Below are 14,520 nucleotides of genomic sequence, written 5' to 3' on the forward strand. Positions count from 1 at the left end.
AGAAGAATAGAGACTGCAGGGGCCCTGATGTCAGCTCGGTCTGGGGCTGTGTCCTGGGGCGGGGGCGGTGGGGCCAGTCCCTGAGCCTCACGATTCCCTGCCCCCAGGTGCCCTTCTTCCTCTTCATTGTGTTCGTGGTGTACACGCTGCTGCCCTTCAGCATGCAGGGGGCCGTCGTGGCGGGGGCAGTCTCCAGCATCTCCCACCTCCTCGTGATCGGGGCTCTGATGGAGGCCTTCACGACGCCCAGTGTCCGTGCAGGGCTGCAGGTGAGGTGTGCACAGGGGCCCAGGAGTGGGGCAGGTGGAGGCAGGGGCTGTGGTTTGGTCCCGAGGGCGGCGGAGACCTGTGTGGGCGAGTTGGTCCTGAGGCCTCAGCACCCTGTTTTGCAGACAGATGGCCTCCAGGCTAGGCTTTCCCTCAGTCGGCTGGGGAAGCCGGCCCCCTGGGCAGGGCCATGCCCTGTGGCCTTTTTTTGCTGGCCTGTGGTGCCCCTGACGATCCGGCCCTCCTTCTCCAGTCCAGCTGTGTAGCTCAGCGTCACCTGCAGAGTCCCGTGCTGACAGGGCTGGGAGCATATCCCTGGGCACCCTGTCTTGTGTCTTTGCACTGAGTGAAACATTCACAGTTAGTGGTGGCCAGCAGAGGTATTTTCCTCTGACCAGGCCTGGTGTCAGCTCTGGGAGACAGAAGCCAGAGCTCTGGGCACCTGTCGGGATGCCATGCCTTCTGTGACTGTCCTCTGGGCCGAGCTGAGATGATGCCTTTCTGCTTCCCTGGTCTCGGGGTCCCCAGCCTGAGACCTGGTCTAATCGTCACAGTAACTCTAGAGGACCAGCACCTGTCTGGGCCTCAGTTTCCCTGCCTGTCTGGGAAGGGTGCCAGCCCGAGTGGGACAAAAGTCCGAGAATGGGGTTGGGGTGCCATCACTAGCCTGCTGAGGGGGCTGGTAGCCCGAGGGCACAGGCCAAGCCATATACTGAGCCTGCCCTCCGCCTGCCCTCAGCTGCTGGCCAACGCTGTCATCTTCCTGTGTGGGAATCTCACGGGCGCCTTCCACAAGCACCAGATGCAGGACGCCTCCCGAGACCTCTTCACCTACACCGTCAAGTGCATCCAGATCCGTCGTAAACTGCGCGTCAAGAAGCGTCAGCAGGTGTGGACCCTGCCTCCCCCTAGAGCCACAGCCCGGTCCTCCCCGGCCCTGCCTGGCTGTCTCCCAGGCCCCACGCCCTGTGTCCTTTCTCGGTGGATGTCAGACACTCACTGAACAGTGTGAGCATGGGCCGCATGACTGGACACCCATGCAAGCTTCGCCCCTGGGGGTTGCTGGGGACACGGGAGGCTGGTGGCAGGACACAGGCCAGCGGAGATGGAGGGTGCGCCAGGCAAAGCAGGAAGGAACGTAGAGAAAACAGAGGCCAGTCACCTAGGCTGGGGCCTCAAGCCCCCCTGCCTGTCCTCCACCGGTGCTCAGGAGAACCTGCTGCTGTCGGTGCTGCCCGCCCACATCTCCATGGGCATGAAGCTGGCCATCATCGAGCGGCTCAAGGAGCGCGGGGACCGCCGCTACATGCCCGACAACAACTTCCACAGCCTGTACGTCAAGCGGCACCAGAACGTCAGGTGGGTCCCACAGGGGGTTTGGGGGAGGTGAATCTGAGCTCAGTCTCCCCATTTGTCTCCCCAGGGGTCGGATCAGACCAGATTGGTGTCGGGAGAGATCCAGTAGCCCCCTAAAATTGTAAAGCTCTGCACATAAGTGGGGCCTTTAGGAAGAGAGGGGTCCTTCCAGGTGATCCGCAAGGGGGCACAGGCCCCCCTAAAAAGAGGCGAAGTCCCCTGGTCCTGACAGCCGTCTTTGGCAGATTCACAGCGGCTCCAGAATCTTATTTGAATGCACCAACCTCAGTGAGGTTGTGTGTGAGCTGGTCTGGAACTCACGGACTTCGAGCTGGGAGATCTGGTGCAAACTGAAGCTCTGGCTTCGAAGCGGGCCTTAACCAGAGCCTCAGTTTGCTCATCTGTGGAATGGGAGCCCTACAAGGGTAGTGTGTATGTGTCGAGTGTCGGGTGTGGAGCTCGGCTTGAGGGAGCACGGAGTCTCGTCTCACCAGCAGGCTTTGTTCTGAAGTCTGTGCAAAGGTGGGGAGGGAGGAGGGCATTCTGAGGCGCCTGTGAGAGCACCATCCTGTGGTCTGCAGTGATGGGGGCCTGGGGATGACAGTTCTCGATGGCCCTGTGACTCTGGGGCTTGCTGCGTTTTGCCTTAATACTAAGCCTCTGGAACGTTAATTCCTCTTCATGGCCCCGAGCTTCTCTCCTGTCCCTACGGAGGCTGAGGAGTGGCCGGGGTGATTGGGCTCAGGGCTGGCGGGTGCTCAGGGGCTTCCAGGGACCTGGCTCTGACCCTCCGGCTGCACCCCTGCCCCCAGCATCCTCTATGCGGACATCGTGGGCTTCACGCGGCTGGCCAGCGACTGCTCCCCCAAAGAGTTGGTGGTGATGCTGAACGAGCTCTTCGGCAAGTTCGACCAGATCGCCAAGGTGAGCCCGTGGGCCTTTGTGCTGCCCCTCTTGTCCCCACGGGTGGCATGTGCCCAGTGCTGTGCTGACATGGGTGTGCGGAGGCCTGAATCGTAGCATTCAGTCAGCAAACACTTCCAAGGGCTCTGCGGTGGCAGCCAGAATCCTGTCCCCAGAGTGTGAGGTCAGGGGGGAGACTGCCAGTACACGTTGGGGGATGCACAGGGGCTCAGGAGGGCTGCCTGGAGGAGGAGATGGCTCTATCTCACCGCATGAGGGCATCAGAAGCAGGCCTCCCCAGGGAGCTTGGGAGGCCTTTGCAAAATGCTGGGCCTCACCCACAGGGTGCCTTCTGACAAGATCCCTGGTGAACCGTGTGCACGTTAGAGTTTGAGGAACCTAAAAAGAGACCCTGAAGAGGAAAAGCAATGGTTCTGGGCAGAGGGAACAGCATGTGCAAAAGGTTGGAATAAAAGGAAGCCTCTGGGGGCCCTTGAAGTGAACGGACTTCAAGGGTGAAGTGTGAGTGGACAGAAGATGAGGGAGACGAAGCCCCAGGGTCAGACATGCAAGGACCTAGGGCTGAGATGAGGAGAACTTGATCCGGGGACCCTGGGGAATGTGGCAGGTGCCAGAGTGGGGGTGGGTATGGGGTGAGGAGGGTCTCCCAGGTACAGCTGAGCAGGGAGAGGTCTGGAGACTAAGCAGGGCTGGGCTGGGCTATCACTGTTCATCTTCACGAGCAGCACTGGGACTGGGGGAGGGGGCAGGGAACAGACATTTGTGGGTCGGGGGATCGTGTGTGTGTGTGTGTGTGTGTGTGTGTGTGTGTGTGTGTGTGTACTGTTACTTGTTAATTTACCGAATGGTCCCGAGACCTGCCGAGTGGCAGCCTTGAGCTCAAGTGGGGGCCTTGGGCCTGCCCTCAGATTGCTCCCAGCCTATATGCTATGTGCTTTGAAGAGGGGCGCAGGGAGCTGGGGGCCCTGGGGAGCAGCTGGGCCAGCTTCCGGTGAAGACGGGCTTAGTGGTGGCCACTAAGGAGAGACCCAAGTGTTAACACTGAAGGCCGAGGCTGTCTATGCTGGCTGCACACCTGAATTAGGTTGAAAGGTTAAATAAAATGCTAGCACCTGTGCCCACACTTGGGAGAGATTTTAAGAGCCTCCCAGGTGACTCTGTGTGTGGAGAACCAGTGGTGTGGACCCTGATGGGAGGTGAGTTCGGGCCCCGCAGCAGGAGGACTTTTTCATGGTCAGAGCTGCTCTGTTCTAGGAGGGACTGGCCCCCCAGGAGTGGCCTCTGTCTTAGAGAATGACCACCACGAGGGGTGGCTGAACTACCGGAGGACACTACTGGCCAGGGGTGCCCTGGAGCACTGTCCCTCGGGGTATTGTGGACTGAGTGACTCAGAGAGCCTGTCTAGTCTGGAGCCTTCCTTCAGGAGCCTCCTTCCTTCATGACATCTCTTAAACCAGCAGTTGGGAGTTCCCAGTAGATGGGCCATATGTGGGCCAAAGGTCTGGGTTTCCAGTCCTTTGTGGCCTTCTGTGGCAGGCGCAGGAGGCAGGTCCTTTGTACAGATGGGGAGAGGGACGCCTTCCTGCTGGAGCGTCTAGTTCCTGGGCAGGGCTGGTCCCAGACTTCTGTCCTATCAGCAGATTCCAGATCCGTACCCTCTTTCTGAGAGCCAGGGCCGACCCTCCCAGAGGCACCTGCACCACATCTGGGCTCAGGACCCCACCACCCCCAACATACACAACTTCGCTGGTTTATTTTTTATCGTCTAATTTTTTTGAAATGTTTTATTTATTTTTGAGAGAGAGAGAGAGAGAGAGAGACAGAGTGTGAGCGGGGGAAGGGCAGAGAGAGAGGGAGACACAGAATCCAAGGCAGGCTCCAGGCTCCGAGCTGATGGCACAGAGCCCGACGCAGGCTGACAAACCATGAATCATGACCTCAGCTGAAGTCGACACTCAACGGACTGAGCCACCCAGGGGCCCCTAACTTCCCTGGTTTCTAAGTGTCAGGGTGGGGCATCAGCCTGGGGGATGTGGGCTCCCCTAAGTCCCTGATGGACAGCCCAGCTCCAGAGGGCAGCGCTGTGCTTGTCTGGGGCGGAGATGAGGGTGGCTGGAGCCCTGAGCCCGAGTCTCCAGGCTGGGCCTCCAGGCCCTCTCCAAGGTTCCTGCTGCTTTCTAGAAAAGCCACTGTCTTCCCATCCCTTGGCAGCCAGGGCCCAGCAGGAAACAACTGGCACTCACTCAAATGAGGTCATTGGAAGAAGGTTTAGTAAAGGGACTGCTCATAAAGGCGTGGCTGGTACAGGGACTGAATGGGAGGGATGGTGCCCTACCTGGTCACTGAGGCTGGGCATGGGAGGGGACGGGCACCAGATCTGGAGGCCGAGGACACCTGTGTTCCAGGAGGTTAGCCAGCCTTTAGCCCTCCATTTTCTCCTTAGCACTTTCACCGCTGGATGTCTAGTTTAGTGTCTAACTGCCGCTAGTGTGTGAGCCCCACGTTGTGGGGAGTTTTGTCTGTTTTGCTCCCTGTGTGTTCCAGTGCCTGGGGTGGGGCAGGGAGCTCACGGACATTTCAGCATTGCATGACCGGATGAAGCAAAGACAGTGCCTCTCCCAGAGGCACTCAGGTGGCCATCCCTGGTAATACCCGCTCTGGCCCCTGATGCTTGCTTAGAGGTTCCCTCTGGAGAGTCCTCCGTATCCCCAGTCCTTTTGTCAGGCCCAGAAGCGGCTACTGGTGGCTGGTACCCCAGAGGAAGCGTCTGGCCACGAAGGAGTCTGGTTCGCTCTGGAGAGTATGGGGAGGCGCCTGGCACGTGTGGACCCCAGCTCTTAGCCATCTGCCGACCAGGCCCCTGCTTGCCTTGCCCTGCAGGCCAATGAGTGTATGCGGATCAAGATCCTGGGCGACTGCTATTACTGTGTGTCGGGCCTGCCCGTATCCCTGCCCACCCATGCCCGGAACTGTGTGAAGATGGGGCTGGACATGTGTGAGGCCATTAAGTAGGTACCATGGGCGGAACCGGGGCACTGGGTCCTGCTTCCCAACGCGCGGTAGGGAATGCACTGGAACCACTTTGCAGTTGAGGAAACCGAGGCTCGGGGCGAAAGTGGCTCGCCTGGGTCCCTCAGCAGCCCTGGCTGGGATGGGGTGACTGGACTGCTCTGCCCAGGCAGGTGCGAGAGGCCACAGGTGTGGACATCAGCATGCGTGTGGGCATCCACTCAGGGAACGTGCTGTGTGGTGTCATTGGGCTGCGCAAGTGGCAGTACGACGTGTGGTCCCACGACGTGTCTCTGGCCAACAGGATGGAGGCGGCTGGAGTCCCTGGGTGAGGCGCAGCGGGACGGTGGCGGGGTCAGAGGCCGTGGGCCAACTCTGGGTTGGGGGCTTAGGGTGGGGTCAGAGACGGGAGCAGTGACCTCGCGTTGGGGGAGCCAGTCCGGGCTCTGGCCTGCTCGGCCCCCGCCCATGGTGCACCCCTCCCCCCCCCCCCCCCCCCCCGGCGGACGCCAGCCTCCTCTGGGCCCTGCTGCTCTGACTCGTGTCTCCCCCAGCCGGGTGCACATCACAGAGGCCACGCTGAACCACCTGGACAAGGCGTATGAGGTGGAGGACGGGCACGGACAGCAGCGGGACCCCCACCTGAAGGAGATGAACATCCACACCTACCTGGTCATCGACCCCCGGGTACGAGGGCTCAGAAGAAGCAGCCGGGCGGGAGGGCCTCGCTCAGGAGACCCTGGGAGCCGGGGCTGTGCGGGGGAGAGGGTCCACACCCTGGGGGAAGATCCCCATGGAGGGGAGAGTGCTTTTCTCTTCCAGGCTGTGGAGACGTGGGGTAGCAGCCTGCCCAGGGTAGGAGTGAGCTCCCCGTCACGGAGTACATTCTAGGCTCCAGTGCCTCTGGGCCTCAGTGTTCTTGTCTGTGCCATTGGAATAACAGCAGTGTCTACCTCAGGAGGAGGAGGAGCTAGTCTGAATGAGGCCCTCACCTTAAAGGGGCACCTCATAAACGTCCCAGAAATGATAGTCGCTGTTACTTATTTTCTGGGGGGTTGTCACTAATTTCCTCGATTTGAAAAGACACATTTTTAAAATGTGCTTTGGCTGAGTCAGGAAAGTGGGACTAGGCAGGAGCCCTAGGGTTCTGCCCCCCAGTGGCCGCCTAACTGGCTGGTGCCGTCACTTGCTGGGGGGTGGGGGGGACCCCACTTTCCTCAGGACCCCGTGGCGGGGGTAGCTGCTGGGCTGCCGTAAGGCCGGTAGGCCCTGGCCCTGCCCTGCGCCCACACAGGCCTTCTTTCCTGCCACGGGAGGCCCGCTTGTCTGGCGGCCTCGGTGAATCATCCTTGGGACTTGCTCAAGAATGTCAGCCCCGACAGGCTCTTTCCAGCTCCCTCTCTCTCTAGCCTTGGCCATCCTCAGAGCTGGCCCGACAGTCTGTGGGGGAGCAGAGGGCCGGCCTGTGAGCCTCCCCAGGCCCCAGGGGGTGCCCTCCTGCTCCTCAGGGATGGGAACTGCTCAGCAGAGTCCCCTCCCCTAATGTGGGCCATGGGTGCTGAGTGAGCTTCTGGGGAAACTCTTTCCGGGTACCCGGGGCTGTCATAGAATACAGTGTGGCCCCTCACCCTGTACCCCACAGCTCTGGGCCCCACCCTCTTCCACCCACCCCGTCCCTCCCTCCTGAGAGCCCTTCAGCCCCTGTCCCTCCACTGCCAGGCTCTTTGTACCCAGGACCCTTGCCACTGCTGCTGTGTCTGCCCACAGCCCTCTTCGCTCTGCGGGCTCAGATGCTCCCGTCTGTTTGTCGTCTTTGCTTATTTACTGTCTGCGTGAGCTGCACGTGGGCCACCTTGGGGCAGAGGGGCCCCTCTTCTCCAGGCTGCAGTTCCTGCACCTTGAGTGCTTCCCGACAGTGGAGCAGGTGCTCGGAGAGCCTTGTGAGCCGATGAAGCAGAGCCCCGGTCCTGCAGGCCAGCGGTGGGCACGGCCCCACTGGGCCGCCGCCTCAGCCAGGCAACCACGGGGCTCCTAGGTGAGCTTGAGTTTCACATAAACAGCGAAGAAGAAGTTTTTAGCATGAGCGTGTTTTGGGCAGGATCTCATGGGGCATCCGACATTTTCCCCAGCAGCCCTGCCTTCCCCCATCTTGGTTGAATGTCATTCATTCGCAGAGTTGAAAATGCAGAGGGCACGAAGGGGGTGTTGTGGACAGTCGCCCTCACATCCTGTGTGCAGCTGGCATGTCCCCGCTAAAGGGGACCGGCGTGGTTGAGATTCTTGAGTTCCTTGCACAGACAGGTCTGTGCACATGTAAATAGACTGAGAGACGGTCATCTGCCCTTGCCAAGCCCAGGGTAGCGTGCCCCACCCTGTTGCTTTCTTCACCTGATGACATATTTTGGAGACGTGTCCTTGTGTGTGCACAGAGGCCACCACACGCAAGCTCAAGGTCGTCTCCTGTTGTGGACGCGGAGGCCCTTTCCCATCTTGGGCCTCCGTGGGCCCTGACACCGTTTCTTAGGTGTGAGGACCCCTGGGGGACAAGTGTCCAGAGGTGGCAGGTGGGGTCACCTGTGGGCTGCTGAAGGTCACAAGTGACCTCCCCGTTCCTGCTTCTGAATAGGTGCATTTTTACTCCGAGCTGATGGATCTTTATTTTTCTCTTTAAACAAATTTTTTTTTAATGTTTATTTTTGAGAGAGACAGATGTGAGCGGGGGAGGGGCAGAGAGAGAGGGAGACACAGAATCGGAAGCAGGCCCCAGGCTCTGAGCAAGCGGTCAGCACAGAGCCTGACGCGGGGCTCGAACACGTGAACCGCGAGATCGTGACCTGAGCCGAAGTCGGACGCTCAACCGACTGAGCCACCCAGGCGCCCCTGAGCTGATGGATCTTTATAGACGTTTATTTCTTGGGGAGCCCAGGTGTCTGGAAAGTGCCAGCGACCCTGAATTTGAGCAGCTGGGTGCTGTGTGGGTAGAGTTACCCACCGGTGGAGGGGAGACAGAGAACGTGGCCTCCCCTGACCCCAGGGCAGGCCGCTCTCTGCAGGGCACAGCACATTCTCTGGACCCCAAAACTCTTCACAGAGGCTGGACTCCAGCTGTTCCTTCCGGTGGGGCAGACGGACATTTCTCAGGGTTTAAAAATGTTTCTATCCCGAAAGGAGGCTAGAAGTTTCCAGGCAAGCTGCCGCCTGTGGCTTAGCGAGTGTTTGTGGCTATAGGTGCTGGTCCATGTGGGTGTTTGCAGGGACCCAAGGAGACAGGGACTCTTGGAAGGCAGGAACCTTCACAGGGTAGGGGACTTGCAGATGACCCAAGTTTGTCTTTGGTGGCCTTGACGCTCTCGCTCTTCTCTAGTCCTGCCAACCCTCCCCAGCAGGGAGGGGTCCCCAGCTGTCGTTCCTTGTGGGGGAAGGGGGCCATGGAGAGGCAGGGCCTGGCTAAGACACCCCGGGCCTGCCACGGCCACGGCAGGCACATGGCAAGTAACGGTCCCTGCTGTGGCGTGGGGGCCACATGAGGGGAATGCCCTGGAATGCTGCCCCAAGGGGTGGGGCTGGCCCCTTGTTGGCCGGCGCTCTGTCTCTCAGGTTCCTGGCCCACAGTCCTCTTCCTGCAGCTGTTCCTTCAGGAAGGACATGTGCCGGCCACATGTGGGTGGGCAGGGTAGGCGGCCAGTGGCTTTCCTGGGCACTGTCTCCCCAGGGTGTCTCTGTGGGGAGAGGCCAGTGGGCTTTCAGGCCCTGAGGACAGTGGCTCCACAGAGCTTCACGGGCCCAGTGGGGCCTTAGGGCTTAGGACTTTAACACGATCTTTCCCTGGGGACACGGGGGAAGGCTCTGAGGGGCTGTGCACAGTTGTGTGTGACCCCCAGTGTCCTGCCCGCCTGGGAAGGACAGGGCTGGAGCCGGGACCTGCCCTGCAGCCCAGCCGAAGAGGGTCCTGGGCCGCAGCCAGTCCCCAAGGAGATTGCAGACCTGTAGTGTTTCTGTCGTTTTCTCTTTCCACCAGCCTGGCCAGTGCTCTGGGCAGCATTCAGTGTCGGGCTGGGGGAGGGGAGGTTGGGCAGGATCCGGACAGTGGCCCCTTCCTGGGCTGAGGGGAGGGGACTGGACAGGCCGTGTCTGTGTCTGCCCGCAGAGCCAGCAGCCGCCCCCGCCCAGCCAGCACCTCCCCAAGCCCAAGGGGGATGTGGCCCTGAAGATGCGGGCGTCCGTGCGCATGACCCGCTACCTCGAGTCCTGGGGGGCCGCACGGCCCTTTGCACACCTCAACCACCGCGAGAGCGTGAGCAGCAACGAGACCCCTATCCCCAACGGACGGAGGCCCAAGGTAGGACCCTCCCTCCCAGACTGCTCCGCACCTGCCCCGAGGATCCGAGAGTGCGGGAGATGATAGACCCAGTCTTGGGACAGACTTAGGGGTCCTGCTTTGCAGAATAACTTCCTCTCTCCCTTCTCTTCCAGGCCATTCCCCTGCGGCGCCACCGGGCCCCTGACAGGTACATGCACTGTGCCTTCCTCTCTGTCAACCTGTGGCCTCTTTTCCTGGCCAAATCCTGCCCCCGTCACCTCCTCCAGGCAGGCTGCCTTGACCATCCTCTGTCCAGGAGGGCAACCCTGACCATGGAGTTTGCCATGGCTTGGCTCAAAGTGTTTCTAGGAATCAGAACTTTACAATAATAGAGTTGTGTACCCACCCCGCGGTCAGGTCGGTGGGGTTGGTGTGAGGGACCCGTGTGTGTTTAGCGGAAGAGGCCTTAGCCTGGGGGCCGAGGTCTGTCCTTTGCTTCTTATTGAGCTTCTGGCCAGCTGGGTGATGCTGTCTGGTGTGGGGTCTCCGCTTGCCCTCTCTGGGCCTCAGTGGGACCTTCCTGTGTCCCTGGGGCCTCTGGCAGGCATCTGGGGACCCATCCGGGTGAGCCCTCTCGTCTACACTCCTGCCTTTGGGCAAGTTGTGGTCCTGGGGTGATGCAGTTGTGGGTTTCCGGGTTTCCTATCCAGGAGTGCATCCCCCAAGGGGAGGTCTGAGGACGACTCATACGACGAGGAGATCCTCTCGGCCATCGAGGGGCTTAGCTCCACGAGGTGAGACTCTGAGGCCTCTCCTTGTCCTGTCCCCCTCGGATGGGGGTTCCCCATTTGGCCAGGCCCACCCTGCGCCCTGGTGTCTGGTGGCCCAGCTCCAGTTGTGTCCACGGTGGCTCCTTCGCCTCCTGCGGGTGGGCCCCGTCTCCTCCCCCATCTCCTCTCAAGGGTGGGGCCCCCTAGTCCCCCGGGCCAGGTCTCACGGCCTGTGTCTGCCACCCCCCAGGCCCTGCTGCTCCAAGTCTGATGACTTCTACACCTTTGGGTCCATCTTCCTGGAGAAGGGCTTTGAGCGAGAGGTGAGGGCCCCCGAGCAGCCCCAGGAATGAGGGCTCCAAGGCCTGGGGGTGGGGGGTTGCGGATGTGAAGGCTGTGGGACAGCCAACATTCCCACGTCTGTTCAGGGAGGGTGGTGGGGAGTCACCCCGGCTGGCCATGGGGGTGGGGGGGTGCCCAGTCTGGCTCTGTTTGGACTCTCTTCCTGCTGGCTCACCCCTGACATGCCCCCCCCCCCCCGCCCCCACCCCGCCCCCATCAGTGATTCTCCCTCTTGGGTCTGGGAGAGGCTCCATTCAGATGCTAGGGAGCTTTGCCCATAAGGGCCAGTGCACGCCTTAGTCTGACAATATCAGCCTTATAGTTAGGAAAAAGTGCTTCTCCCTCTGGCTGCACGACGACATGCTTTTTGTACCAAGCGTTTACTTATTTCTTGAGCGCTACTGGGTTCTGGCAGTGTCCCAGGTACACACGTTATGCCACTGAAACCTCATGTGGCGGGACAGATGGCCGCTTGCTGCCTACTTCACAGACCCTTGATCTGTGTGGCCAGGGCTGGGACCTCTCTCCCCTCTCAGCGTCCAGGACTGGGGGGTCTTTCTCTAGCTGGGGCTCCCTGAGCTGGCGGCTCCGTAGGAGCTTGGGGTCTGGGGGAGGTGTGGTCATCGGGAAACCTGTCTGGCAAGCCTTCCACTAGCTGTGTGACCCGGGTGGGCTGCTGGACTCTCTGAGCCTCAGGGTTGGTTGGTTTGTTTTTTCAAGTTTTATTTATTTATTTTGAGAAAGAGAGCACGAGTAGGGGAGGGGCGGAGAGAGGGAGAGAGAATCCTGAGTAGGCTCTGCGCTAAGTGTGGGGCTTGCTCCCACTGATGTGTGGCTCGATCTCACGACCACGAGGTCATGACCTGAGCCAACATCACGAGTCGACTGAGCTGTCCAAGCGTCCCAGCCTCAGTCTGCTCATCTGCGGTAGGAGCCCTGTGGCTGGAGACCATGAGATTGTGCCCGGTGTAGGGGGGCAGACAGCACTAGCTAGGGGCTCAGCCCCGGCCTTACTCCTTGGCTTGGGCTGGGGACGGACCCACCACCAGCCCAGAGCTCAGACTTGGTTCCCATCCACAGGCTTGGGGCCATGGGTTCTTCAGGAACCTGGGAAATCAAGTCAGAGACCCCGGGCGGGGTAGGGGAGGGGCAGGGACGGCTCTAAACATCAAGGAGCCATGCCCAGTGGAGCTCATGAGGGTTATTTGGTCGTGATGATGTCCCATCGCCACCTGGAGCTCAAGGAGGGTGTTTTTAAGGTGATTAACCCGAGCCGGGGTGGGCGATGAAGGGGTCAGAGCAAGTGGCCCTGTGGGCGGGGCCTCTGCCACCCCTGATAGTCCCCACCGCCCCCAGTACCGCCTGGCGCCCATCCCCCGGGTCCGCCACTATTTCGCCTGCGCCAGCCTCGTCTTCGTCTGCATCCTGCTCGTTCACGTCCTGCTCTTGCCCAGGTCAGTTGGCGTGGCGGGACTGTCCAGCCCACTGGGGTCGGGCCGGGAGGGGCGGTGACCTTGCAGGGCTCACCAGAGGACCTGCCGGCGCTCTTGACCGGCAGGAGGGGGCTGGTTTTTGAGACGGGAGAAACTGGACTGGGGTTGTGGCCGCACGCCTGGGGTCACTAGAGCTGATTTTTGTTGTCACTGACTGTCCGGCTGCAGGCCTCCCCCTCCCACACACGCCTCCCCTCCCCAGTCCCCTGTGGGCTCAGGGCCCTCTCCGGGCGCACGGCCAGGGTATCAGGAGCCGCGGAGATTCGTGCTCCTGCTTCAAAGGCCCTGCTGGGTCGGGGGGAAGGGTTGGGGGTGAGGTCACAGGGAAGGAGTAAGGTCAGGTACTTGGCGGTTTCGGGAAGGGTGGTCTGGCCAAAGGGTCCGCGAGGACTGGGGTTCAGTATGCGCCTAATAAAGACCAAATAGGAAGCACTTTTATATGGCACTTTGGTGCCGGACAGGAGTCTAAAGTCTGTGTAACCACGGGCCCTGCGTGCCGGGAGTGGGCAGCTGGACCACAGTTCTCAAAGATCCCCTTTGCTGCGTGTAGGCAGTAGTCTGGGGGGGGGGCAGGAAGTGGCCGGGAGCTGGAGAATTGGGGTGCTGGTGGGTAGGGGGGCCTGCCTGTGACTTGGCCCTGGGCAGACGGTCCTCCAGAACTAAGGTTTTCTCCTCTCCAGGATGGCGGCCCTGGGTGTGTCCTTCGGGCTGGTGGCCTGTGTGCTGGGGCTGGTGCTGGGCCTGTGCTTTGCCCACGAGTTCCTGGTGAGTGGGAAAGCCTGAGCGGGCACATGGCCAGGCCCTGCCCCACCGGCCCTCCCGCTGCCTCCACCCTTCCCCGGAGCCCTCCGTGCTCAACTTCGCCCCTCCTGCCTGGATGACAGTTTGCCGGGCGCTTCTCCCAGTCATCTGCCCTCCCAGGCTGCTGGTGGCCCCCAAGTGGCTGTGGCCGTCCCTGGCCCGAAGGGTGGGAACGTCCCTTCTGTCTGTGCACCCCATGAGTGCTGAGCTCTGGGCTGGGCACGGGCACAGCGCACCTGCTGACGGTCACTAGCAGAGCTCTTGGGAGCTTGCGCATCCGCCGGGCCGCTGCACCGTGGGCTCCTTGTCCGGGTGCTGGCGCCGGCCACCTGACCCCGTGCCTCCACAGAGGTGCTGCCCCGCCCGAGGGACACTGCAGGCCATCTCCGAGAGGGTGGAGACCCAGCCCCTGCTGCGGCTGTCCCTGGCCATCCTGACCATTGGCAGCCTGCTCAGCATCGCCATCGTCAACCTGGTGGGTTCCGGGGGTGGGGGAGGCGGGCCCTGGCAAGGACCCCACGAGCCTGAGCATGCTTCCCGGGTGGAGGGGGCCAGTGTTTGACCCTGGGAAGCTTCAGATTCTCGAATCCCATCATCCTGTTGCCTGAGAGCTGCATCTGGTGTAGCCCCTGCAGAGCGCAGCGGGCAGGCTCTGGGAGGTTCCCGAGGCAGGCCCGGTTTGCCGACGAGGACTTGGGGACCCCATAGAGCTTCCGTGGCTAGCCCCACGAGGCCGCGATGTCTTGAATCACCAGCGTTTTGGCATCCTCGCCTTTCTTTGTGGTCCCCTGAGGAGGCCCTGTCTTTCTCTCTCTGAGACTCCATTTCCTCACTAAGGAGTGGTTGCCCGGGCACAGGCCCGGAGGACACTTGAGCCCCTGCTTCTCAGGCCTTGCTCGCGTGCTCAGTGCTGCAGACAGCACCTGTCCCTGCTGGTCCTCCCAGCTCTGACATCTAGAGCTAGGGTGTCTCCGTGTCCTGGAGACTCTGTGACCACCACACTCTGTGTCACCTGGGGAGCAGGGGGCTCATTGTCCATGTTGATCCCAGCTTCTCCCCCCACCCCCCACACCTCCCACCACCAGCTTCTGATGCTCTGGGGACAGTGTGCGTATGGCTTCATTCTACACCCTTCTCTCCCCCAGACCCCACTGTGGAGCTGAGGACCGTGCTGGGGAATTGGGGCAGTGACTCTGGCCACACTCAGAGCTGGGCCTGGCAGATGTCGCGGAGGCCTCGGGCCCAGCCCTCTGGCCCC

General features: G+C 61.2%; 1 protein-coding gene across 6 annotated transcripts in view; it reads left to right on the forward strand.

Moving 5' to 3' along the window:
- Positions 1 to 14,520, forward strand: part of ADCY7 (adenylate cyclase 7) — a 58,964-nt gene that overhangs the window by 36,626 nt on the left and 7,818 nt on the right. For all 6 annotated transcript variants that reach the window (XM_053906086.1, XM_053906085.1, XM_053906083.1 and 3 more), the window contains exons 4-17: positions 108 to 269; positions 1,007 to 1,156; positions 1,478 to 1,626; positions 2,436 to 2,547; positions 5,428 to 5,555; positions 5,726 to 5,884; positions 6,111 to 6,243; positions 9,704 to 9,895; positions 10,030 to 10,064; positions 10,567 to 10,650; positions 10,877 to 10,949; positions 12,325 to 12,422; positions 13,142 to 13,226; positions 13,612 to 13,737. In XM_053906086.1, the coding sequence (XP_053762061.1) occupies positions 108 to 269; positions 1,007 to 1,156; positions 1,478 to 1,626; positions 2,436 to 2,547; positions 5,428 to 5,555; positions 5,726 to 5,884; positions 6,111 to 6,243; positions 9,704 to 9,895; positions 10,030 to 10,064; positions 10,567 to 10,650; positions 10,877 to 10,949; positions 12,325 to 12,422; positions 13,142 to 13,226; positions 13,612 to 13,737 (1,686 nt within the window). The remainder of the gene's footprint in view (positions 1 to 107; positions 270 to 1,006; positions 1,157 to 1,477; positions 1,627 to 2,435; positions 2,548 to 5,427; positions 5,556 to 5,725; positions 5,885 to 6,110; positions 6,244 to 9,703; positions 9,896 to 10,029; positions 10,065 to 10,566; positions 10,651 to 10,876; positions 10,950 to 12,324; positions 12,423 to 13,141; positions 13,227 to 13,611; positions 13,738 to 14,520) is intronic.

The sequence above is a fragment of the Panthera pardus genome, unplaced genomic scaffold, assembly GCF_024362965.1.
Source record: "Panthera pardus isolate Hobbes unplaced genomic scaffold, ASM2436296v1 HiC_scaffold_18, whole genome shotgun sequence".
In the NCBI taxonomy this organism is placed as follows: Eukaryota; Metazoa; Chordata; class Mammalia; order Carnivora; family Felidae; genus Panthera; species Panthera pardus.